This window comes from Orcinus orca, chromosome 15 (assembly GCF_937001465.1).
Source record: "Orcinus orca chromosome 15, mOrcOrc1.1, whole genome shotgun sequence".
Classification (NCBI taxonomy): Eukaryota; Metazoa; Chordata; class Mammalia; order Artiodactyla; family Delphinidae; genus Orcinus; species Orcinus orca.
In genome coordinates this window covers 22,783,471-22,810,276 of record NC_064573.1, presented here as the reverse complement: position 1 = coordinate 22,810,276, position 26,806 = coordinate 22,783,471, and the positions used below count along the sequence as shown (strand labels likewise).

At 44.2% G+C, this 26,806-nt stretch overlaps 1 protein-coding gene across 1 annotated transcript; it reads right to left on the bottom strand.

The window, feature by feature from the left end:
• On the bottom strand, positions 1 to 25,446 carry MRO (maestro). The gene is made up of 7 exons (XM_033421329.2): positions 25,347 to 25,446; positions 8,140 to 8,242; positions 6,713 to 6,859; positions 5,465 to 5,647; positions 2,805 to 2,960; positions 1,846 to 1,953; positions 1 to 1,174 (listed from the first exon to the last, which is right to left on the bottom strand). The coding sequence occupies exons 2-7, from the start codon at positions 8,236 to 8,238 to the stop codon at positions 1,121 to 1,123; spliced, it is 747 nt and encodes a 248-aa protein (XP_033277220.1). The 5' UTR covers positions 8,239 to 8,242; positions 25,347 to 25,446; the 3' UTR covers positions 1 to 1,120.
• Between the last annotated feature and the right edge of the window lie 1,360 nt (positions 25,447 to 26,806).

The following is a 26,806-nucleotide window of genomic DNA, read 5'->3' as shown; positions in this document are numbered from 1 at the left end:
TTAAAATTTCTTTTATTTTTTTACATTTTTAACCATCCGTCAATTATTCCATAACAAGGCAGTATCACACGATGACTGAACGTAGGCTCCAGAAATCAGGGTTTGAATTCCAGCTCCATCAATTACTGGTCATCTTGGTCAATTTCCCTGTGCCTTAGTTTTCTCACCTACACAATGAGGGTAGTAATAGTACCTTTCTCACAGCTTGCTGTATTAAGTAATACTCGCAAAGCGCTTAGAGAGTGCCCAGTAAACTACAAACATTCTTAATGTATGTTATTCATTATTATTATTCCACACATTACCACTAACTTGAGGTTTTTCAACACATGTTCATCGATTTTTTTTCTCTTTATTAATTCTTGTTTGGAATGATCTTGGAGGCACTGACTGTTGAAGATGATGAGAAGCTAATGATCCCCCTCCACACCAACGTCTTGGTACCTTGGCCAACTTTAAATAGGTCTCGCCAAGAAAAGGTGTTGGGCTTCCCTGGTGGCGCAGTGGTTGAGAGTCCGCCTGCCGATCCAGGGGACACGGGTTCGTGCCCCAGTCCGGGAGGATCCCACATGCCGCAGAGCGGCCGGGCCCGTGAGCCATGGCCACTGAGCCTGAGCATCCGGAACCTGTGCTCCGCAATGGGAGAGGCCATAGCAGTGAGAGGCCGGAGTACCGCCAAAAAAAAAAGGTATTAATAGCAAATGCCAAAGTATCAATAGCAGATTAAAAAAAAAAAAAAAACACTTCAGGTAGTAGTTATTCTCCTAAGCCTTAGAAATTAAAAGTAAAATTAAAAATAAAAATTGGTGACAGAGATATCCTTAAGAAGAAAATAGCTGAGAAATAAGCACTGAATCTACATATACTTTAAATGTTTTAAAGCATGCACCTTCTCATCAAATTTGTGTGGGGAGAAAATGAGACATATAAAAGCTATTTAGAATGTACTTTGGTGTAATTATACAATTCCACAGTATTATTTTTTGCCATCAATTGCTCTCCCAACACCCCCTTTTCTATCATAATCACAAGAAGCAGCAGAAGTATCCAAAGAGTTAAAAGGGGGAATATCAGCCCCCAGCAATGTGTTCACTGGAACCATTTCCCCGCTGCTCTGTGTTTACAGGATTTTATTTGCATAGAAGAACTGCAGGAGCTCTGGATGATAGTGGCTCTGAAAGAAATTGGCAAAGGGACACGTGAGGAAGGGAGTCAGTAAACCTCCTTGACTCTAGAACGAGCAGACAGTTGTCAAAGGCAGAGCATGAGGATAAACAATCTTCAGATTCTCAGTGGAGGAGGCATCATTATCCAAATGATGATCTAAACCGCCAATATATTTCACCCAATGATCTCAACTGGAATTGTCAATATACTTCACCCAATGATCTAAGCTGGAACTGTCAATATATTTCACCCAACGATCTAAGCTGGAACTGTCAATATATTTCACCCAATGATCTAAGCTGGAACTGTCAATATATTTCACCCAATGATCTAAACTTGAACTGCCAATATATTTCACCGAACGATCTAAGCTGGAACTGTCAATATATTTCACCCAATGATCTAAGCTGGAACTGTCAATATACTTCACCAAATGATCTAAGCTGGAACTGTCAATATATTTCACCCAACGATCTAAGCTGGAACTGCCAATATATTTTATGCATAATCCTCTGGGTGTTTTGCCATTTACATCGCATTATGGGTCAATTACAGTTGAAACATACTTGGTCTGAGTCGTTTTAGGGGGGTAACTCCCTGATGTGCCCAGCCACCTTCTGCTTTAACACTGGGAGGGCAGGGAACCTGGGAGAACCTCTCCTGCCCTTGCTCACTCACCAGCTGCCGGCAGAGTTTAGGGTTCCTTTGGTCCTCTTCACTCTGGAAGCTGTAGTCCTTCCTTTGTCTCAGATACGGAGAACAGGCTCGAAAAGTTGTTTTGCAAGCCTGAGAGAAATAATATTACCATCTTATTGTCAAAAATGTTAGAGAGTTTTATAATCCCAAGCAAGGAAAAGTGTTGCACCCAATCTGTGGTCTGGGGGCCACTAAGAGTGAAAGTAACTTCCAGGAAGTTTGAAAACTTGAATCTTAAAGGATTTATGCTTATAAAACGACCATGTCTATACTTTGGGGCTGGTGGGGAGGGCAAAGCTTTACACTTTATCACAGCCCTTATTGTCTCATCAAAAGTAGTGCTGGATTCCTAAATTCAATCTCAACCTTTCTGTCCCTCTCTCTCTCGCCCTCCCTCATGCGTGACCTTAAAGAAGGCAGGTGATTTGGTGGAACCTTTGCTCCTGGTGGTTTTGAAACACTCACCTGCTCCAAAGCAGCCCTGAGGTTGATCCAACCCGGTTAGGACACATTTTCTCCAAGAATAACACAAAAGCTTCATAGGAAACTAAGAAGCCAAGGGTGGGAAATCTGTACCAGGTGCAGTGACAAAAGCTAACTGGGCATGAATAAATCTCTTCTGATAGGAGGTGCTGCCCCACGGAGCAAGCAGCACCTCCCTGCCCCCACCCCCCCATTAACCTGAGTGTATCTGGCATTTGACAGGTGCTGGGACCGGGCAAGTGGGGCAAGAGCAAATGGAAAACAACACTCCTGCTCAGAGAGAGATTAGCCATCGACGAGGCACTTTCTCCAGGATTCACATGGATACACGGCTGAGTGTCCGTAACTGAACTGGCAGGAACTGAGGGCCTGGCATCTCCACGCGGCAGGGCTGCGTTCCAACTCCCTTGAGGAATGGCATTGAGGTTTCATGCTGTTGGCTAGAGTCACGGACTCACCTTGGCAACCTGGGGATTCCTATCCTGTAAATGGCTCAGGAGAGAATCCTGAGTCTGCTTCACCTGACGGGTGAAAAATCTCTTCCATTTCCGCCCAGCAAAGGCAGCCAGTTGCCCAAACAAGACAAAGGCCGAGTATCTCAGGCTGTCATTCTCCTGTGGGTCCCCCGTGAACAAAACAAGAAACCTCGGGTCAGTGCCAAAAGGCAGCTGCATCAGAGAACAGCACAGCCCTGGTCCCTTGCTGCATGTTACAGGTGGGACATTAGATCCAATCTATGGCACTCAGCCAGCCGGGCTCCGGGACAGAGCGGAGACAGGCTGAGTCTTCAGTGAACCTCTTCTTCAGCAGACGAGAGGGTTAGACTGGGGGCTCACTGGTGCTACTCCCAGCTTCCCAGCTTTTTTCTTCATTATTTAACATTTTGGAGATTGATTATATTTACTTGGTTCGAAATTCAAAATAACCAAAAAGGTTTATAAAACAGTAAGTCTCCCTTCCTGCACCTCTCCACCCGCCACCAAATTTCCCTCCCCACAAAGTCATAAATTTTGTGTGATTCCTCCAAACAATAAAGAAGAAGAAAATGAAATACATGCTCCATAGCCCTTTCCCACGTTTTTAAACCAATGGCTGTGGGCCTTGCACATCGTGACTTTTATACCTTGGCTTTTCACCATTCTCTCTGGGAGCTCTTTCCATGTCAACACGTAAAGGGATTTTCTTGGGCTGCGCCCTGATTCATCCGACCCATCCCCTGCTTACTACTTCCAGCATGTTTGCCAGGCCATCTCTCTCTACCCTGGTCTGAGTTTCTCCCACCTGCAGCAGAGATAACAATTCTGTTTCTTCCCTGACGCCCTGCCAGCTCTCCCTGCTTTGGGTCTGATTCGCTGGTTTGTCCCTGACTGCAAGTCAGTGGCTTCGGCCCTTCCTCCCTCTCCCAGGGGAGCTGTCTGGTCCGAGTATCTCCCTGCCCAGTTAGGGAGACAGAGGCTCAGGGCATTTCAGTGATTCACCTAGAGTCATACCATCAGGGAACAGCGAACCAGGGTAGCAACTCAGCCTCCTGACGCATGGTGAAGGGATTTTTATATCAGTGTTTCTTGATCTTGTCCAGCTCCAAGTGAACCAGAAGGGACTGGTCTGGGATAGGCCTCCTCACCTAGAAATGGGGGTCACAGACACTCAGCAAGAGTGGAGACCACCAATCATCTTCTGAAGTATTTAAAACAATTTTTTAGCACACATGACACATACAGAAACTGCTTTCGTGTTGCACTTTCTTCACTGTTCTACGTGTGTGTGTGTGTGTGTGTATGTGTTTAATTGTATGTGTTTAATTCAATTCAACTAGCACTTATTGAGACCTAACTCTACCTGAAGCATGACCCTAATGCTGTGAGATGTACAGAGATGTGTAAGGGGTTGCCTGTCCCCCTGGGAGTCTGACAATCATCTGATGGGGCACAGCCCAGGCAGGCAGTGAAGAACTCTATGACAGGGATACAAACTGTCAGAAACAGCTCCCCATGAGTATTCCCAGGTTTCACCATGACAAGGAGTTTCTGATCAAAACCTACAGTCGACCTGGGTTTAAAAAATACTTGCATGGCAAACAAGCCCTGGCCATTAAGATGACGCCTCCAGAGAGATTTAGAGACGCTTGCCCGGAGATATCTGCTTATATTCCAGGGAGGTGGAGTAGAGACCTTCCTCTCCCAGCCCCAGAGAGGGCCGGTTTACATCCCAGAGCAAAGGCCTCTCTGCCTCTCTGAGCGGAAGGAGAGGCAAATGTCCCAGCAGCTCCTCTATATGCTCCAAGTTTTATAATTTCGAGGTTTCTCTTCCTCCCGTGAGGGGCAGGCACCTCGCTTTCGCTGGGTCACTCCCGGGGAATTAGGTGTTGAGAACTCACGCAAGACGCTCTGTGAGTAAATGCAAGTTCCCTGTCTCTCTGTTCCCCGTTCTAAAGGTCTTATCTTTCTGTGTGTGTGTGTGCATGTGCGTGCATGTGTGTGTGTGTGTGTGTGTGTGTGTGTGTGTGTGTGTGTGCGTGTAACTGGGGCAAGCTAACTGATTAGCTTCTGAGTCCTCACGCTTTCTGTATCTGTGCACTTTTTGCTCTACCTGCCTTGTCACCCGGCAGTTAAGAGTGCAGGCCCTGGGCAAAGGGCCTGGCTTCATATCCACTTACCGGCTCTGTGAACCGTGGGCAAGTTACCTAACCTTTCTAGGCCTTGGTTTCCTCCTCTATAAAGTGAAGATAACAGTGCCTGCCTCACAGGGTTATTGGGAAGATTAGATGAGACAATCCATGTAGGTTGCCCAGCACTGTGCCTGGTACACAGTAAGAGTTCACTAAGTGCAAGCTACTCTTACTGTTACATTTATAAGAGAGCATTGAGTACACATGAGCATCACCATCACCAGTGTACATGTACTCACCGCTCCATGACAGTGAAAACTCCTTGCAGAGTGGTGATGAAATCCTACATGTCTTTATACGTCTTCCATAACCCCCAGCACGGTACCAATCTCTCAACAAGATTTCTTAATAAATAGTGAACAATAGAGGCCTTGTTTCCTGAGCAACACACCAACAAGGGCTCACATTTGACTTTAAGAACCTGGAATCATCCTGCGTTGTCTCGCTTACATCATCTAACAAAGTCCTGGTCCGAAGGGTGATGTCTATGAAGAAGGAGCCAAAGCCTTTCCCCTGGATCCTGCCCAGCATGATGGTCAGGGTCTTCAGGCTCTCGTGGATGACTTCAGAACTCATGGGGTCATACCGTCCATGCACCAGCAGGTCCAGGACAATCATTTTATACTTTCTCACCTGTTACCAAGGTTTGGAAAGCATTAGCAGCACAGGAGTTGCTCCCCATGAGTTGAAAAGTGTCTCCACTCCTAATCTTCCAATAACCCGGGACTTGGACTAAGAGGCCGTGACTTTCTTCAGCACCTGCTGCCACAACGCTCAGCAAAGTACAAATGCTTCCGTTAACCCGACCCAAGAGCCCAATTCGGTCTTGGAAGGAGAGCAGTCTGCAGCATGGCCTATGGGTAGGTGAGGCTGGGGAGGGCACGTCAAGGAGGGTGGTGGACCTGGACGATCTAGCGATCTGGGTTTATTGGGTACCTTTACAGGGGATAAGGCAAAATGGTCACTTAAGTTTACAGATGCTGAAGGAAGAGGTGGGGAAAACATCTTTTACTGAACAAGCATTGATTATTAGAAAAATTAAATTCACTGGAGGGTGATGTCCAGCTGTGTGTTAATCCTACCTGCAGCTCTGTTTCCCAAGGCTGATGATCCTGAGGTGTGATGACCCTAAGATGACCCCAAATGAGTCATGTGTGCCTTTGTACAATCTCCTTCCCTTGAGTGTGTAAGGAGCCAGTGACTTGCTTGCGGCCTCTCAAACATGACAGTGGTGACGGACATCATTCCCATGGTTCCCTTACATTATATGAGACTCCATCTAGCAGACAGGAGTGGGAGACACTCTCCCACTGGCCGTGAAGAAGTGAGCTGCCGTGTTGTGAGAGGGTGGCCTCAAGGAGCTGAGGGCGGCCACTCAGCAAGGAAATAGGGACCTTAGTCCTACAACTAGAAGGAAATGAATTCTTCCAACAGCCACATGAGCTTGGAAGATGACCCTGAACTTCAGAAAGGAATGCAGTCTGGCCCACACCTTCATGGCAGCCTTGCAAGACCTTGAGTAGGGGATGCAGCTAAGTGGTACCTGGACTCCTGACCCAAGGAAATTGTAAGATAATAAACGCCAGGCCCCTGATGGACTGTTACACAGCAGTAGACAACTAGTACATGAAGCCCCCCATCCCAGTGCTGAGGACTCCAGGCCGTGAGGGCTGGCCAAGTGCCCCCTGCCCTTCCTACCTTGTCCGGGGTCTCACAGGCCATAGTTCCTAGGCTTCTCATTGCCATATGACGCTTTTTAAAACTGGGGTCCCAGGCTCTCTCTGCCAAGTTGAAAGACACATTCTTCAGAGGCTCCTGCTTCTGGAGGCTCAGTTTCCAAGAGACCTGGGTGGCGAGTCAAAAATGTATTGATTTGGGAGTGTTCAGAGTCACACCCTACCCATCGACAACCCTAATCCCTCCCTCTAAAGAAAATCCTGTGTTGCCTGCCCAATTTTAATCCTTATTTCTCCACCTAAAGACATCTGGTTTTTGCTGGGAATATATTAGTTTGATCTACATAACGAAGAAATGGATGGAGGAAGGGGAAAGGGGTGGAGAAAAAAAATGCAGAGCTAATGTTGAGGTAGGTTTGGGGGCATTATGGAGAGAGGTGTCTAGGCAGTTGTGGGTGTGACAGAGCTGAGAAAAGGGGGCTTTAGAAGTGTTGATGTGATCTGAGAATAGGGGTCCCTTAAAGAGGACAAGGTAAGCTGTGTTCTTCCTGTCGCAGAGATTCCTTGACCCTTCTCCCTCCCCCAGCCCTTCCCCATTTTTCTGCTCTACTTTGTAGCTAAAGCTTGAAAGACGTGTCTATACTTGCTTTCTTCAGCTGCTCTCCTCCATTCTCCCTTGAACCTTCTGCAATCAGGTTGATGGCATCCATACCCCCTCCCCACCCCCTCTCCCCCAGTGTAGCTAAATCCCAGGGTCAATTCTCAGAGCTCACCTCACTCAGCCTCTCAACAGCATTTGACACAATTAGCAAAGCACATCTACAGGCATTTCAGGGCACCTGACGGATGTCCTACCTCAGAATGCGAGCATCTGAGCAATTAAGATTAGGAAAAGAAATGCATAAATAATGCAAATTGGAAGCGCTGTGTGGCTGATGCAGAAATCTGTACTTCAAGGACTAAACTCTAATTAACTTCAAGGCAAGAGATAGGTTTTTAGAGCATTTAACCCCTGATGCTAGGAAGGTCCTGGTGTTCTGCACATCACAGGACATACCAACATGTCCTGGGGTCAGAACCAAGATCCAGACAAGATCCAAGAACAAACCGCTTCCTCACCATCCTTATTAGTGGGTGGGGGCTGGAGAGGAGACCCACAGCCCTATTTGGTATTCAGGTGATTACCAAGTCTCATCAGTATTTCTGAATATTCACTGCAGTTCATTCTATATTTTTATCATTAAGTTCGCAGCAAGCTGAATTCTTCCCAACTCATCTTCTTGTTATCATATAAACATCCTATTTGTGTTTAAAGAGCTGTCATCAAACTTTTTTTCAGGAGAAGGAACCTCAGTAGAAGGAATGGAAGGAACCAAACGAAGGCAGAAGAGCAAGTACACATAGTGGCTGCTGAGCAGGGACATTTGTTCCTAATAATTTGTCTCAGACCTTGGAAAAGAAAGATATCACTGATGTCCTTTTCTTCTTGGGCTGGGCAGTGGGGATGCAAAGGGGCTGGTCCAGCATTCTTTTCTGTGTTTGGTCCATGGAACTAAAAAAAGAACAAATCATCATATGAGCCACAGACACTCTTTGAAGCCTCATCATTAACAAGCATCGTCACACAAAGCCCTGTGCCAGGGTGAGAATGTAAAGAAGCCGCATCCCTGAGGCCCCCTCAGGATGTCACCTTGGTGAGCAGATGGAACAGTCGCATCAAAAGATAAAGAGCAACACCAACATCACTGATCATCAGGGAAACGCAAACCAAAACCACAATGAGGGATCACCTCACACCTCTCAGAGTGCACTGTCGGTCAAAGACTGCAGTGGGTTAGGACTTATTTCTTGAGGAACTGAGTGGTGAGCAATGCTCTTTTTTTTATATATAGATCTTTATTGGAGTATAATTGCTTTACAGTGTTGTGTTAGTCGCTGCTGTATAACAAAGTGAATCAGCTATATGTATACATATATCCCCATATCCCCTCCCTCTTGAACCTCCCTCCCACCCTCCTTATTCCACCCCTCTAGGTGGTCACAAAGCACCGAGCTGATCTCCCTGTGCTATGCGGCTGCTTCCCACCAGCCAACTATTTTACATTCGGTAGTGTATATATGTCGATGCTACTCTCACTTCGCCCCAGCTTTGCCCTCCCACCCCATGTCCTCAAGTCCATTTTCTACGTCTACCTCTTTATTCCTGCCCTGCAACTAGGTTCATCAGTATCATTTTTTTTTTTTAGATTCCATATCTGTATGCGTTAGCATATGGTATTTGTTTTTCTCTTTCTGACTTACTTCACTCTGTATGACAGACTCTAGGTCCATCACCTCACTACAAGTAACTCAATTTCATTTCTTTATATGGCTGAGTAATATTCCATTATATATATGTGCCACATCTTCTTTATCCATTCGTCTGTTGATGGACACTTAGGTTGCTTCCATGTCCTGGCTATTGTAAATAGTGCTGCAATGGACATTGTGGTACATGCCTCTTTTTGAATTATGGTTTTCTCAGGGTATATGCCCAGTAGTGGGATTGCTGGGTCATGTGGTAGTTCTATTTTTAGTTTTTTAAGGAACCTCCATACTGTTCTCCATAGTGGTTGTATCAATTTACATTCCCACCAACAGTGCAGGAGGGTTCCCTTTTCATCACACCCTTTCCAGCATTTATTGTTTCTAGATTTTTTGATAATGGCCATTCTGACTGGCATGAGGTGATACCTCATTGTAGCTTTGATTTGCATTTCTCTAATAATTAGTGATGTTGAGCAGCTTTTCATGTGCCTCTTGGCCATCCATATATCTTCCTTGGTAAAATGTCTATTTAGGTCTTCCACTCATTTTTTAACTGTATTGTTTGTTTGGTTTTTTTGCTATTGAGCTCCATGAGCTGTTTGTATATTTTGGAGATTAATTCTTTGTCTGTTGTTTCATTTGCAAATATTTTCTCCCATTCTGAGGGTTGTCTTTTTGTCTTGCTTATGCTTTTCTTTGCTGTGCAAAAGCTTTTACATTTAATTAAGTCCCATTTATTTATTTTTGTTTTTATTTCTGTTACTCTAGGAGGTGGGTCAAAAAAGATCTTGCTGTGGTTTATGTCAAAGAGTGTTTCTTCCTATGTTTTCTTCTAAGAGTTTTATAGTGTCTGGTCTTACATTTAAGTCTTTAATCCATTTGGAGTTTACATTTGTGCATGGTGTTAGGTAGTGTTTTAATTTCATTCTTTTACATGTAGCTGTCCAGTTTTCCCAGCACCACTTATTGAAGAGGCTGTCTTTTCTCCATTGCATGTTCTTGCTTCCTTTGTCATAAATTAGGTGCCCATATGTGCATGGGTTTATCTCTGGGCATTCTATCCTGTACCATTGATCTATATTTCTGTTTTTGTGCCAGTACCATACTGTCTTGATTACTGTAGCTTTGTAGTATAGTTTGAAGTCCAGGAGCCTGATTCCTCCAGCTCTGTTTTTCTTTCTCAAGAGACCCACAAAAACAAACCCAAAACAATTAAGAAAATGGTAATAGAAACACACATACCAATAATAACCTTGAATGTAAATGGATTAAATGCCCCAAACAAAACAGACTGGCTGAATGGATACAAAAACAAGACCCATGGGCTTCCCTGGTGGCACAGTGGTTGAGAGCCTGCCTGCCGATGTAGGGGACACGGGTTCGTGCCCCCGTCCGGGAAGATCCCACATGCCGCGGAGCGGCTGGGCCCGTGAGCCATGACCGCTGAGCCTGCGCGTCCGGAGACTGTGCTCCGCAATGCGAGAGGCCGCAACAGTGAGAGGCCCGCGTATCGCAAAAAAAAACAAAAAAAAACCCACAAAAAACAAGACCCATATATATGCTGTCTACAAGAGATCCATTTCAGACCTACGGACACATACAGACTGAAAGTGAATGGATTAAAAAAGATTTCCATGCACCTGGAACTCAAAAGAAAGCTGGAGTAGCAATACTTGTATCAGATAAAATAGACTTTAAAATAAAGACCGTTACAAGAGATAAGGAGAGATACTACATAATGATCAAAGGATCAATCCAAGAAGAAGATATAACAATTATAAATGTTTATGCACCCAACATAGGAGCACCTCAATACATAAGGCAAATGCTTACAACCATGAAAGGAGAAATCGACAGTAACACAATAATAGTAGGGGCTTTAACACCCCATTTACACCCATGGACAGTTCATTCAAACAGAAAATAAATAAGGAAACACAAGCTTTAAATGACACAATAGACCAGTTAGATCTAATTGATATTTATAGAACATCCCACCCAAAAGTGGCAGAATGTACTTTCTTTCAAGTGCACATGGAACATTCTCCAGGATAGATCACATCTTGGGTCACAAATCAAGCCTCAGAAAATTTAAGAAAATTGAAATCATATCAAGCATCTTTTCTGACCACAATGCTATGAGACTGGAAACCAATTACAGGAAAAAACCTGTAAAAAACACAAATACATGGAGGCTAAACAGTGTGCAACTAAAAAACCAAGAGATCACTGAAGAAATCAATGAAGAAATTTTTAAAAACATAGAAACAAATGACAGTGAAAACATGACAACCCAAAACCTATGGGACGAAGCAAAAGCAGTTCTAAGAAGGAAGTTTATAGCAATACAATCTCACCTCAAGAAACAAGAAAAATCTCAAATAAACAATCTAACCCTACACTTAAAACAACTAGAGAAAGAAGAACAAAGAAAACCCAAAATAAGTAGAAGGAAAGAAATTATAAAGATCAGAGCAGAAGTAAATGAAATAGAAACGAAGAAAACAATAGCAAAAATCAATAAAACTAAAAGTTGGTTCTTGGAGAAGATAAACAAAATTGATAAACCCTTAGCCCGATTCATCAAGAAAAAAAGGGAGAGGACACAAATCAATAGAATTAGAAATGAAAAAGGGGAAATCACAACTGACACTGCAGAAATACAAAGGATTATAAGAAACTACTACAAACAACTATAAGCCAATAAAATGGACAGCCACAAAGAAATGGACAAATTCTTGGAAAGGTACAATTTTCTAAGACTGAACCAGGAAGAATTAGAATATATAAACAGACCTATCACAAGTAATGAAATTGAAACTGTAATTAAAAATCTTCCAACAAACAAAAGTCCAGGACCAGATGGCTTCACAGGCAAATTCTATCAAACATTTACAGAAGAGCTAACACATATCCTTCTCAAACTCTTCCAAAAAATTGCAGAGGGAGAAACACCCCAAATTCATTCTACAAAGCCACCATCACCCTGATACCAAAACCAGACAAAGATATCACAAAAAAAGAAAATTATAGACCAATATCACTGATGAACATAGATGCAAAACTCCTGAACAAAATACTAGCAAACAGAATCCAACAACACATTAAAAGGATCATACACCATGATCAAGTGGGATTTATCCCAGGGATGCAAGGATTCTTCAATATATGCAAATCAATCAATGTGATACACCACATTAACAAATTAAGGGATAAATACTATATGATCATCTCAATAGATGCAGAAAAGGCTTTTCACAAAATTCAACACATGTTTATGATAAAAAAAAAAAACTCTCCAGAAAATGGGCATAGAGGGAACCTACCTCAACATAATAAAGGCCATATATGACAAACCCACAGCAAGCATCATACTCAATGGTGAAAAACTGAAAGCATTTCCATTAAGATCAGGAACAAGACAAGGATGTCCACTCTTATTCAACATAGTTTTGGAAGTCCTAGCCACAGCAATCAGAGAAGAAAAAGAAGTAAAAGGAATCCAAATTGGAAAAGAAGAAATAAAACTGTCACTGTTTGCCGATGACATGATACTATACCTAGAAAATCCTAAAGATGCCACCAGAAAACTACTAGAACTAATCAATGAATTTGGTAAGGTTGCAGGATACAAAATTAATGCAGAGATATCTCCGGCATTCCTATACACCAACAATGAAAAATCAGAAAGAGAAATTAAGGAAACATTCCCATTTACCACTGCAACAAAAAGAATAAAATACCTAGGAATAAATCTGCCTAAGGAGGCAAAAGACTTGTACTCAGAAGACTATAAAATACCAGTGAAAGAAATCAAAGATGACATAAACAGAGGGAGAAATATACCATGTTCTTGGATTGGAAGAATCAATATTGTGAAAATGACTATACTACCCAAAGCAATCTACAGATAGAATGTAATCCCTATCAAACTACCAATGACATTCTTCACAGAATTAGAACAAAAAACTTTACAATTCGTATGGAAACACAATACCCGAATGGCCAGAGCAATGCTGTTTGTTCTTTGTTTACAAGATATAGAATTTGTAATTTTTCCATGTGTATATATTATTTAAAATATACATTATAAATAAATACAGCTTGCAAAGTGATTCTGATCTACAGCCTGACTTGAGACCCACTAAAGTAAACCAGTGCGTCTCAGACTTTAATGTGCACTTGAATCATCAGAGGAACTTGTTAAAATGCAGGTTTCGACTCAGTGGGTTTCGGGCGGGGGCTCCAGATGTTTCCGTTCTTATAAGTTCCCAGGTGACATCAATGCTGCCGGGTCTCAAGTACCACGCTTTGAAGGATGAAAAGTTAGGAGCTCCAAGAGATAAGAGAGGACTGTGGGCTGGAAGAACTGGTAGAGACGTTCCACTGCACGTGGGTGAGCTTTAATGGAGAGGCAGAGCGTATTTCACACATTGGGATTCTAATGGGATTCTATGTAGTATCATGGTAGTGGTAGTAATAACAGTTAAAATAGGAGAGTGGTAAAAGATAAGGCTACAGGAAGTAATTAAAGGTCTGCTGTGAAGGACTGACTGCTAAAGAGTTTAGTTTTAATTGTATTTTGTAGATAAGAGTGAACCACTGATTTTTTTTTTTTTGAGATGAAATCCATGTAACATACAATTAGCTATTTTAACAACATTGTGCAACCACCACGTTTATCTGGTCCTAAAACTTTTTCATTACCCCAAAAGAACACCCCATACCCATTAAGAAATCACTACCCATTCTGCCCTCTCCCCAGTCCCATTAATTGGCTCTCTGTCTCTATGGATTACCTATTCTGAATATTTAATATAAATGGAAATCAAATAATATTATGACTTTTGTGTCTGGCTTCTTTCTCTTGGCATGACGGTTTTGAGGTTCATCCGTGTTGTAGCATGTATGGGTACTTCATTCCTTTTCAGGTCTGGACAGTATTTCATCATATGGATAAGCCACATATGTTTATCCATTCATCTGTTGTTAGACACCTGGGTCGTTTTCACCTTCTGGGTATTGTGAATAGAGCTTCTAGGAACAATGGTGTGCAAGTGTTTGGTATCTGCTTTCAATTCTTTGGGTATATACCCAGGAATGGAATTGCTGAGACATATGGTGATTCTACGTTTAACTTTTTGAGGAACCGCCAAACTGTTTTCCACAGTGGCTGCAACGTGCAAGGGTTCCAGTTTCCCCACATCACCAACTGTTGTTATTTTCCAGTTTTTAAAATTATTATTATTACATTCGGCCTAGTGGGTGTACAGCGGTATGCCATTATGGGTTTGATTAGCACTTTTTTTTTTTTTTTTTTTTTTTTTTTTTGCGGTACGCGGGCCTCTCACTGCTTTGGCCTCTCCCGTTGCAGAGCACAGGCTCCGGACGCGCAGGCTCAGCGGCCATGGCTCACGGGCCCAGCCGCTCCGCGTCATGAGGGATCTTCCCGGACCGGGGCAAGAACCCGCGTCCTCTACATCAGTAGGCAGACTCTCAACCACTGCGCCACCAGGGAAGCCCTGATTAGCACTTTTTTAGTGACTACTGGTGTCTTTTTGTATATTTGTTTGTGATTTGTGTACCTTTTTCAGAGAAATGTCTATTCCAATCCTTTGCCCATTTTTAATTAGGTTGTCTATCCTTTTGGTTTTTTTAGTTGTAGAGTTCTTTATATATTCTGGATACTAGACCTTTATCAGATATATGATTTACAAATTTTTTCTCTTATTCTGTATGTTGGCTTTTCATTTTCTTGATAATGTTTTTTATGCACAATAGTTTTTCCTTTTGACAAAGTCTAATTTATCTATCTTCATTGTTGTCATTGTTGCTCAGGCTTTTCATGCTATATCTAAGAATTCACTGCCAGGCTTCCCTGGTGGCACAGTGGTTGAGAATCTGCCTGCTAATGCAGGGGACACGGGCTCGAGCCCTGGTCTGGGAAGATCCCACATGCCGCGGAGCAACTAGGCCCGTGAGCCGCAATTACTGAGCCTGCGCGTCTGGAGCCTGTGCTCCGCAACAAGAGAGGCCGCGATAGTGAGAGGCCCGTGCACCGCGATGAAGAGTGGCCCCCGCTTGCCGCAACTAGAGAAAGCCCTGGCACAGAAACGAAGACCCAACACAGCCAAAAATAAATAAATTAATTAATTAAATAAAGTACCTATCTTTAAAAAAAAAAAAAGAATTCACTGCCAACTCCAGTCATGAAGATTTACCCTTATGTTTTCTAAGATTTTTATAGTTTTATCTCTTAGGCTGTTGATCCATTTTGAGTCAATTTTTGTGTATGGTGTGCAGTAGGGGTTCAACTTCATCAGAACCATTGACCTTTATTTGTTTTGGTTTTTAAATTTTTTTTTTTAGTAGGAGAAATAACAGTGGTTTTCAACCTTAGCTGCATTAGAATCCCCTAAGGAACTTTTAAACATTTTAATGCCCTGTCTATACCCCAGACCAAGTCTACCCTCATATCTGGAGGTGGGCCTGAGCATCAGTAATTTTTAAAACTCACCAGGTAATTCCAGTGGGCAGTCACTGAATAGGGTGACCAGTGACCAATCAACTTGTTTTGTCCCTGTGATATTGTGATTTATAATAAGAAATATATATTTGGTCTTGGTCCCCATTCCTGGCACAAAACCCTTGGAATTTCCTAAGTGATTAAAGGTATCTTCTATTATATTAATGAAGTGACCCTAGGTCACCTAAGGGTGGGGGCTGACTGCCAGGGGAACCAATCATGTAATTAGATGGTTGGAAATTTCAGTCTCACCCCCTCTTCTCCTGGGAGGAGAGGAGGGCTAGAGATTGAGTTCAGTAACCAGTGGTGAATGATTTAAGCAATCGTGCCTAAGTAATGAGGCCTCCACAAAAAAAACAAAAGGATAGAGAGCTTCCGGATTGGTGACCACATGGAGATTTAGGGAGAGTTGTGTACCTGGAGAGGGCATGGAGGCTCCTTGCCCTTTCCCCATGTCTTGCCCTACGCATCTCTTCCATCTGGCTGTTGCTGAGTTACATCCTTTTATAATAAACAAGTGATTCAGGAAGTAAAATGTTCCTCTGAGTTTTATGAGCTGCTCTAGCAAATTAATCGAACCCAGGGACAGGGTTGTGGGAACCTTCAATCTTTAGCATGTTAGTCACAAGCACAGGTGACAACGTGGACTTGTGATTGGCCTCTAAATTATGGGGACTTGAGCCCTTAACCTGTGGGATCTGACGCTCTTTTCAAGTGGATAGTGTCTGAGTTGAATTGAAGTGAATTGAAGTTAAATGTAGGACACCCAGTCAGTATCCACCGAGAACTGGAGAACTGATTGGTGGTGTGCAAAAAACACACACTGGAGCTTGGCCCTGAAGGCTTTCCTGGGACATGGGACTTTCAGTGCTAAGACCAGGAAAGTCCTGGGCAAACAAGGGCAGGTTGGCCACGCTGATTTTACTGGAGTTTGGAACTTATTTAATGCAAGTTACGGATAGAGCCCAGTCCTGTTAAACAGCTGTGCTTCGGGACATTTGACTCTGTTTGACCTGGAGGTACATGGGGATTTGGTTTCTCCATCATCTCTGTGCCTCTCCCCGCCAGCAGGTTTAGGTCATGCTCTCTTGGTCAGAAGACACTCAAGAGAACCATGAATACACCTCTTTACCCCAGAGCCGCATTCTCTATTTCTTCTCCATCTCTGGCCTGCAGACCTCCCCTCACCATGGAAATGAGGGAGCCCAACCCACCCACCCACCCCAGAAAATTGCACTCCCACTAACCAGCAAGATTTTCTTTGAGTGAAAAGGTGTTCCCATACACTTCACATTAAGCCAGTGGTTCACACACCCGAGTCTGCATCAGAATCACCTGGAGGACTCGTTAAAACACAGATTCCCACACCCAGTCCCCAGAGTTTCTGATTCTGTACATCTGAAGCAGGACCCAATAATTTGCATTTGTAACAAGCTCCCAGGTGATGCTGGGATGTTCCTGGTCTGGGGACCACACTTTGAGAACCAATGCATTAACAGAAAGAAACCAGTATTACTATGCGATTCCTCTCCAGAACAAGAAGTTTTAAAAAATCACACAGGCAGAAAACATGCTTGGCTGTTTCTTTCTGGGGAATTTCTGGGCACAACCTTCTGTATCAATGGAACCTGCCACTCCTCAGGTTGAACGCTCTGGATCAGAGCCGATGGGTGCCGGACAGTGGGTATGAGGAGCTTAGAAGAAGCAAAGTTCCCTCAAGCTGATGGTCACTCACCAAGGGGGTCACAGACCTCATTAAAAAACAGCTGGTGGCCCTGTTCTGAGGCATAAGAAAATCATGCCTGAAGCTTCTCTCCGTTGGGAAGGAAAGCAAACGTGGTTTCCTGTTCCTCACACTGGCCTTCTCTTGCAGTATTAGCACAGCAGCTGAGGGCTTTAGCCGCCCATGGCCACTTCCCCAGGCCTCAGAAGCCAAGCATCCTGCCTTGTCACTTCTTAAAAGGCACATCTAGAATTCAAGGTCATGGAAGGCTCTCAAGCAGAGCAAAGTACATGAGGGTTGAGCGCCCTGCTTGGGAGATTCAGCGTGTGGTTAGAAAAACACAGGGTGGGACTTCCCTGGTGGCGCAGTGTTTGAGACTCCGCACTCCCAATGCAGGGGGCTGGGGTTTGCGATTCCTGGTCGGGGAACTAGATCCCATACGCATGCCACAACTAAGACCCGGCGCAGCCAAATAAATAAATAAATAAGTATAGTTTTAATAAAAATGAAAGAAAAGCATAGGGCTCACCACCTCCCACCTCCTGCCTCCGCAGCACAAGATAAAAACTGTGATCTAGTTCAGTCTCGGGTCGTCAGGGCTCATCTCCATGTTTGGCGCAGAGAAAGCAAAGCATTCTTTGTCTGGGCCTCCTACATCAGAATCCCCCAGAGTGCTTGTTTTAAGCCCCAGGCCTGCTCCATAATTACAGGATCAGTCTCAGGGAGTGGAGGGCCTGAGCGCTGCCCGTTTTTACAAGGTGCCTTGTGACGGTACACACACACTGGTGAGAAGAACCCCCGGAATACTCCAGAGGAAATTAACTACCTCCGGAAGTGGCATACTCCACTCACCTGAGGCCACTGGCATAAGAGGTCCCGGAAGTGGGAGGAAGAGCTGGGGCCAGAGGGCACAAGAGGGGAGAGGTCAGTGTCTTTGCAGAGACCTGGGGAGGGAGGGCACACGTGTGTGAAGCACATTGAACTTCACTTTCGAAATAAAATTAAAATCACATCGAGCTGCACAGGCTATGATTTGTACACACCTGTTGGATACTATTCTTAAATTAAAAGTTTGCTTAAAGAATAACACAGGGCTTCCCTGGTGGCACAGTGGTTGAGAGTCCACCTGCCGATGCAGGGGACACGGGTTTGTGCCCCGGTCTGGGAAGGTCTCACATGCTGCGGAGCGGCAGGGCCCGTGAGCCATGGCCGCTGAGCCTGCGCGTCCGGAGCCTGTGCTCCGCAATGGGAGAGGCCACAACAGTGAGAGGCCTGCGTACCGCAAAAAAAAAAAAAAAAAAAAAAGAATAACACAGAAGAAAAGTTCATTCGGGGCTGCAGAGCCCCTTACCTGAGCTTTGTGTCTCCTGAGCTTGCAGCTTCTTAAAGGCCTCCCTCCACCCAAGTGCCCTGCTGCCGGCTTCCCTCCTCCTCTCTGGCAAATTAAGTCCTTTTGACCCAACCCAATCAAACAAACCTGTTGCAATACAGGAGCTCTCAGAGGAATGTTGTAAATAAACTATGAAGAAACAGAGTATATGGATTCAAAGAATTCTTAGGTGTTCATAACTCCACCTACAAACCCACTCGCCCCCAAACAGTCGTTCTTTGCTGGGAGTGTTCGGTCCTCCTTCTGGCAGGTTGCTCTGGGTTTCCCAGGTGCCTCGTCTAGTGTGACTGAGTCGGGGAGGACACCTGAACACCTAAGGCAAGGCTCTGCTTGTAGTTTCATTCAGCCCTGTGTACACTCTTCAACGAATTCTTCCCCCTCTGGGAAGTCCTTCCCTCTGTGCTAATGCCCTGTCTCCGATGGGGACAGTTTCACCGTCACCACGACCCTGCAGCTTGTCTTCATTGCCATGTTGTGGTCCTACCTGGTCTTCCTGAACAGACATGGATTTGGGGTGACTTAGATGAGTTTTGTGTTTTATGCTGACTCCCAGATGCCTTTGCAAATTTAAATCCTTCTGACTCAAAATATTACGTTTATCGTCAATAATCCTTTAACTTATTAAAGCCAAAATCTATATTATGAAGGCCAAAATTACATAATACTTTGATCTTAACTGTAAAATGAGGGGAAGAAACTGTTAGATTTGTAACAATCCTTCCAACACTGAAGGTATTAATGATAACAATATTAGTAGCTACTATTACTGGACACGTATATACTAGGCACTATACTTAGCATTCTGTATACACTGCAGGAGAGCCTGTTTAGCTGACCTCTACTTGTTAACTGTATTCTGCAGGCCCTCCACAAACGGTACCAACCAATGCTTGTGGCTGACAGTACCCACTGCTAACTTCTGCTCCACTAGTCCTCATAGGCTTACCAAGAATCAGTTTATGACAGCTGTACTTGTTACTGTAATTGTGAAATTTAAATATTATAGAAACTGATGAAATAGGAGTATACAAAGAAAGGAAGTTGTTTCTGTGAAAGCAAAATTGAATATTTTGGAAGGATTCAACAATGGGAAGCTGCTAAAAATAACTGCTGTCCAATTAGGATTCATGTGGACAGAAGTTTGGAAACAGCCTTAATAATCTGGAATGATTTACTGGAATTGGGATGATATTACAGAAAGTGATTTTACACGCATCTTCCCAGAAGCCTTTAAAGTCTCACTACATTGACAGAAACCAAAACTAGAACTCATAGATGAAGTATTATGCATGTGGCTTGTGCAAGAGAGACATATCAAAAGATGCCCACTAGAGGATCCATGTTCAAAGAAAAGGCCATGGCCCTACATTAAAGATTGGGAAATTCTATATTTTAAGGTAAAATATTTGATTACGTATCATTTTTTATAATTCACTGCTTTAACCAACTTCTTCCATAAGCTTTCTAAAATCCAGTCCCAATATCTCAAATATGAGGTCTTTTCTGTACTTCACTTAACCTTTACAATCATCTTGAGAGGCAGGTTTACTTACGCCCATTTTAGAGGAGAAACTGGGGCTTAGAGTAATACAAACAACTCACCCAAAGTAAAATAGCTAGTAGTGGCAGAGCAGAGTTCCAGACTCCAAAATCTATACTTTCCATCACTATGTTCTAAGCCTATATCCAGCTCCTAGACGGTGTCCTGCGCGCTGACCAGGTACGGACACACGGCAGAGACACTTCAGTTTGAAGCATCCATACCTTCCCTTCAGTCCCCTCCCATCTAAAGCTCTTAATACAGTGGTCTTAATATAACAATCTATAATCCATCTATTGATCATAGATGGATTGAAATAGTTTGTGAAAAGAAAAAACGGCTTCATCAACATTGCCTAGTACATTTTTACAAAGAGAACGTCAGCTCTCTGATACAACGACCTGAGTGACATTCCAGAAGGGACTGGGGAACCCAAGTGGACCTTAGCCTCTCCTCGCCGCAGCCCGGGTCGCCCCAGCCAGCAGCCGGCCCTTACCTGAGGCGGTCACGTGGTGAAGAAGCGCGGTTTGGCCGAAGCTCAGGTCCTGGGCGGCGCGGAGAGCGGCTGTTCCTCGGGAAGCAGCCAGATGGGATGAGGCGGGTCAGTTTTCCCAGCCCTGAGCTCCTAACATAGAAGAAGGGAAATGAGAAGGTGAAGCAGGGTCTGTTCAGGATAACGGGTCAGCGCAGAGTGTTGGAAAGAGAGACTCATATGAGGAAGAAAAAAAAAAATCAAAGTTTAGATGGAATTGAAGTGGGGGAGGGAACTGTCCTCTGATACCCACAAGGTTGTTCTAGGTGGGCATAAGCATCCCTTGGGCCCTTTACTTCGCCAAACTGTGCTGAGGTGTTTTTCCTCCTTTCCTATGCTGTGTTTGCCCCTTATTCGTCCCTCATTCCGAGTCCCACCCACAGTTTCTAAAGAAAAGACTGCAATTCTAGGGTCCTTCCCCTGCACCGAATGAAAGGGCTCTGTCTAGCACCGTTCCCCGTGAGACCACTAGATGGCGGCATCACTCAATGGACCGGTTCCAGGCAGCCTCCGTACTCCGCAGCCGCTGCAGCGCTTCCCTCCCTAATCCCTGTTGGAGCAGCTTTTAATCTCAGGACAGGACACTGTGCTCCAGGCCAAGTAGCTTCACTGTGACTGATTGGTGTACCACCAGCCAAAGCTTTACCGTTGATGCCCCTTCCAGCCCAACAAACACCACAGGACCTGAAACGACTGATTTAAACTCTCAACAATTTAAATGATTTATTGGGAAAACCAAACCAAAAAAACCTGGGTACTTGCAGATTTGGGGAGCTTCCTTCCCCCCATCCTTCCCTGGACTCTCCATCCAAGTGCGAGAATCTATTTACCAATAATTATTTCTTGTCTGGCTCTGTGTTGGGTGATGTGGGCAATGTGTCCTAAAAGGAAAAAGTTATATTTTCAAAGCTCTAGGAGCTTATTGTTATGCTAATAAGCAATGTTCATTGACTATTTCTATGTGCCAAACATTGGGGTGAATACTGCATAGACTATCTTGTTTGATTCTTATGTTAGGACTCTTATTATGATCCTCATTTTCATAATGGGGAAATTGAGGCACAGAGATGACCTTGCCCAAGGTCACAGTTAATTAGTGGCAGAGTTAGAATTCGCCCACAGGCAGGCTTATGTCAGAGCCTAGACCCTTAGCCACAATGCTAGACAAGTTTGGGAAATCTAACTAGGAGTCAGATGGGCAAATATAAACCAGAGAAGTACATCAGAGTGGAAGGTTGGAAGAAAAAAGCAGAGGGACAGAAAACCAATGCCCTGAGAAAATAAGAATGAGGCTAAAACAAAGCCCTCTTTGGGTGCACAAGGGCACCCAAGTGACTATTGAGAATGCAATTTCAACAAAGAAGCTAGACTGCAGAGCTCAGGGGCTATGTGGAAAGAGGAAATGGAGGCATCTTGCTGCAAAAGGAAGGCAATAAATAGACTAGAAGAGACAGCAAGGTCAAGAAAGGCATTTCGGTTTTGTTGTGTGATTTTAAAATAGAATAAAGCTTGGGCATGTTTGAAAACAGTTGCAAGGGAGGCCTAAGAGTTGGGTAATGCAAGCAGTGAAAAGCGAAATAGGAAGAGCTGAAGGGAGGGGTCAAGGGGACAGGGGACAGGGTTAGCTCTGGGGAGGAGGGAGAGAGATGCCTCCTCTTTTTATCTGAAACTGGGAGACAACCGCAGAGATGGAGATCCATCAGCGTGAAAATGAGGATGAGCGAGTTCAATTCATCCAAATCAGCCTCCGTCTTCTCAGTAAGACCAGAGTTGGGTTATCTGCCAAGAGTGAGAATAGATCGAGGAGGTCATATCCTTGCATTGAACTAATCCGTGCAGTGCTTAGGATGACCAAAAAGCAGATAAAATTAAACCAGGCCACAGGAGCAGCTGGAGAAATAAAATCTGTGCTGCAAGTATAAGGATTCTCTGCCAAGTCTCACTGGTGACTCAGGACTGAAATCTCCCCCCCACACACCATGGACAGAAATACAACAGATAGACTCTTTTTTGTTGTTTTAACATCTTTATTGGAGTATAATTGCTTTACAATGGTGTGTTAGTTTCTGCTTTATAACAAAGTGAATCAGCTATACATATACATATATCCCCATATCTCCTCCCTCTTACGTCTCCCTCCCTCCCACCCTCCCTATCCCACCCCTCTAGGTGGTCACACAGCACCGAGCTGATCTCCCTGTGCTATGCGGCTGCTTCCCGCCAGCTATCTATTTTACGTTTGGTAGTGTCTATATGTCCAGGCCTCCCTCTCACTTTGTCACAGAGATAGACTCTTAATAACCCCTCGTGTCTAAAGTTTCTTTGTGTTCAGGTGTTGAGATATTTTGCAGAGAAATAATGTCTTCCTCACTTGCCAAATGGGAAAACAAAAGGGCAGACAAGTTTCCTGGTTGGCTTAAGGTCACAGAGAAAATCAGGGCACAACCAGAATTGGTACCCAGGAGACTTATTGATCCAAATTCAGCTCTATTAAACACTTCCCACAAAGGACACAGCTAACAGCCCCAAAGAGTCCCAGACCCAGCACAAACTTGGGAAGCATCCAGACCGGGACATGATGCCAAAAGAACAAAGGTTCTCCTAACATGGCCTTAGGACACAGCACAGTTTTTCTGGGAATGAGAAGGGAAGTCTCTCTGATAATTCGATTGCAACAGATTGATGGGCTGATGAGATGATGTCCTTCACATACCATAATTATTTAATTTTATTGTTTAACAACTCAGTTTTCACTCTCAATTAATATTTCCTTACTGTCAGAAGTGCAGAGGCTGATGGAAAAAATCAAAAGAGGGTAATTATTGAGTCTGCATTACTGATGAAAAGGGCAACAGGCAGAATGAATCAGTCAGCAATTCACTTTTGATTTAGACTTGGGAAGTGAAGACAAATGACAGCAGCAATCAACATGGCTTGATCTCTAGTGTCAGGATTTTCAGAAGCCCCTCCTTGTGCATAGTCTCATCAGTAAACTCTGTTAAAAGGAATGGTTTTTAACTTCTTCCCTCTCATCTTCTTTCAGAAACTTCCCCCAGGTCAGGCCAAAGTCTGTCTTGATTTTCACTTCTAAAAAGAAATCAAATTGGCTGTCTGCTGAGCCACTAATTGGGAATGCCAACTTCTCATTCATTCATTCCTTGTTCTCCAAAGGCTTATGGGGATCCTACTTTCAACAAGGCAGAGCGTGCATCAGGTGGCACTGTGCCCTCTGGAGACCACTGGGAACGCAGGTGAGATATGGTCTCGGTAAGGGCCATAGAGAGGAGGTGATGAAGAGCAGTCCCTCGGGATATCCTTCGTAAAAGAAGGTGCATCAGCACCTGGGCTTACTGGTTTAGCAGGGAGAGGCAGAGAAGAAAGGCAAAGGCATTCCGGGAGACAGGAGGAGCACGGGCACGGGGTCCCAGATGGAGGACCCTGGATGAGCCAGGGGACCTCGTGCTCCCCAGACTCTTCCATGAGCCCCCAGCACTGATGGGAGCCCAGAGCTGCCCGTGGCAGGCGGACACCCCTTGGGAAGCTCTTCTCAAACGTCACCTGCCACCCCGCCCCCTGTTTGCTTCCCATTCTACTACATATCTGGTTTATTTTAATACAAAAGCAACAGTCTTTTGTTTCAAATCTTTGAGTATAGTAGATGCCACAGGGAGAAGCGCTGGCTTTATCCTTCTTCTTCAAATACCCTCAGGCACAGAGAAGCAGGAGCCTGTGAAGTCTCTCCAGTTCTACCAACTATGAACAGAAAGCCGCTCTCAGCCGTTTCCTTATCCAGCCCACCGTCCAGCTGTCCTGCCTTCTGTTTTCCTGACTATATTACTTGGCAGTCGTTATTAGTACCGGGATGTGAGAATATATTTCAAACTCTTCTGTAAATAGCCTGCAATGATCTCTGAAAGTGCTTCGCTACTCACTTGACCCAGGAAGCTGACAGAATCATGCAAATCGAGAGGTTCAAATCTCCATGTTCACTGCCCAGACCACCAAAGTGTGCATATCTAAAAACACCGCCAAGCCTCTGAAAGATGTCACTTTGCAGAAGCAATGTGTGCGCCTCCATCATCACGACGGCGGTGGGGCTGGTACAGCACTGGTGGGCCCTAAAGAGTGCTGAGTGTTTTCTGCAAATGCTTTAACACGCAGAGTGTAATGCTGAACGTAAGCGCTCTGGTGCCAATTCTCTCTGGGCATTGAGCTCATCCAGGTGAACAAAGCCCCAAGATGTGCCTCTGGACTTACAGAGCTCATGGTCCGATTCACCCCTGCGTGAACTCCCTCTGCCACCATCCAGTGAGCCTTACTGAAAAGGGGCAGATTGTTGCACAGAACAGAAGATATCGCAGAAGAAACTGAAGAAGCAAAAACTTATGGTGCAAGAATAAATTCAGCATTAAACAAATGCCAATAAAAGCAAAAGAAGAAGTTCAAGTTTAAACACCTTTCCTATCTGAGACATTAATTCACACCATCACCAACACCCCTACTTCCAAAAATTAACCATAAACGTATATAAACAGTTTCCAGCCCATCTGGTTAAATCTGTAGCAATCAATGAACTGTGTTGAACTACAAGGTTTAGTGGAATCGGTTGAATCCAGAAAATGTTCTGTGCTGTCCTACCTGAGCTGGGTGCTGAGGCTTCTCCCTCAGAACTCATCCTGATGAAAGGCAAAGTGACTACCTCCAGGAGCACCGCTGTTCTTTAAACAAGCTCGGGGCCACTGTAAGCTGCATTTTGTCCTTGAAGATGAAACATTAAACAGATTAGAGTTTTATCACGAGAGGGAAATACATAATAACACCTTTTTAGGCTATCTGCCCCTGATAGTTGCTAGAGATTCATTACAGGCCATGCTGTTTTGCAAACGTTGAAGATTCTCGTGTTAGTTTCCTGTTTCTGCAATGGCCCAGGGAGAAAGCTACGCGAGCTTCATCCTAGAAGAGAATTGGATCAATAGACAGCACCGTGAGAGGCAGATCAAGACCACAGACGTGACCACATGTCGTCTTGTCCCTGCTTTTAACATCCCCAAGCATTCTCATGCTCTTTGTCACGTTGTACCCCACAATCCTAGGAAGGGGGTCATTCTCAGGCCTCTTTGACAAATGGAGAAACTGAGGGACAGGCAGAGTGAGCAGGGGACTTGCCCAAAGTCTCAAACCTGGTTGATGGGGCTGGGCTTCCTCTCCGGCTTTGACCAACCAGAGTCATTGGCGGGTTCGGCCACTCACCTCTACAGGCCATTCTTACTCTCTCTATGGTCTTCCTTTCTCTCAACCTTGACCTTTCCCCACCTTGGTTTCTTCCCCCCATCCCTCACCTTCCTTGTCTCCATTTTCAGTTTGCTGTGGACATTGCTTCACACATTCCCTCCTCCGCAATGAATCAGTCTCAGGATTGCACTTACTTTTCCTTCAATTTTGCATTTACACTAGAATCCAATAGAATTCCAGTGACTGACAAGTGTATAGGCATTTTATGACAATGAGAACGACGTCAGGCACAATTTGACCAACAGAACAGTACATCCATGTCCAAAAGTGCCCTATAATGTGTACTGGATTAGAAATCCAGGCTATGATTGGGACAGCTGACTCTTCCTTGAGGGATTGGAGAAAACTACAGTAATAGAGCACTTTTTCATATAGCCCACAACAGATGTATTTCAACAATTCCATCTTTATCCCACAATACCGACCTCCCACCATAGCTCCGTCACAGCATTCCTGCACCTTTCCCAATATTGTTCATTTAATTGCTCCAGAAAAGAACAAAAAGGGGCTTCCCTGGTGGTCCAGTTAAAACGACGCTCTTCCACTGAGATTCCGCATGCCGCGTATGCAGTGCAGCCAAAAAAAAAAAGGAAAAGAAAAGAGAAAAAGAAGTCAATTTTATCAACATATATTTGTTTAGGAATCAAGTCTGCAGACTTTAGGTGCTCTGGGCCTAGAGCAGCTGCTTCTCTCTCCTACTGGTCTCTGTTCCTTCAAGAGAGTATACGTTAGATCGTCCCCTGAAAGGAAGGGAAAGTAGGTAACAAGCAAAATTTTATCCACTAGGAATTTTTTTTTTGTAGCTC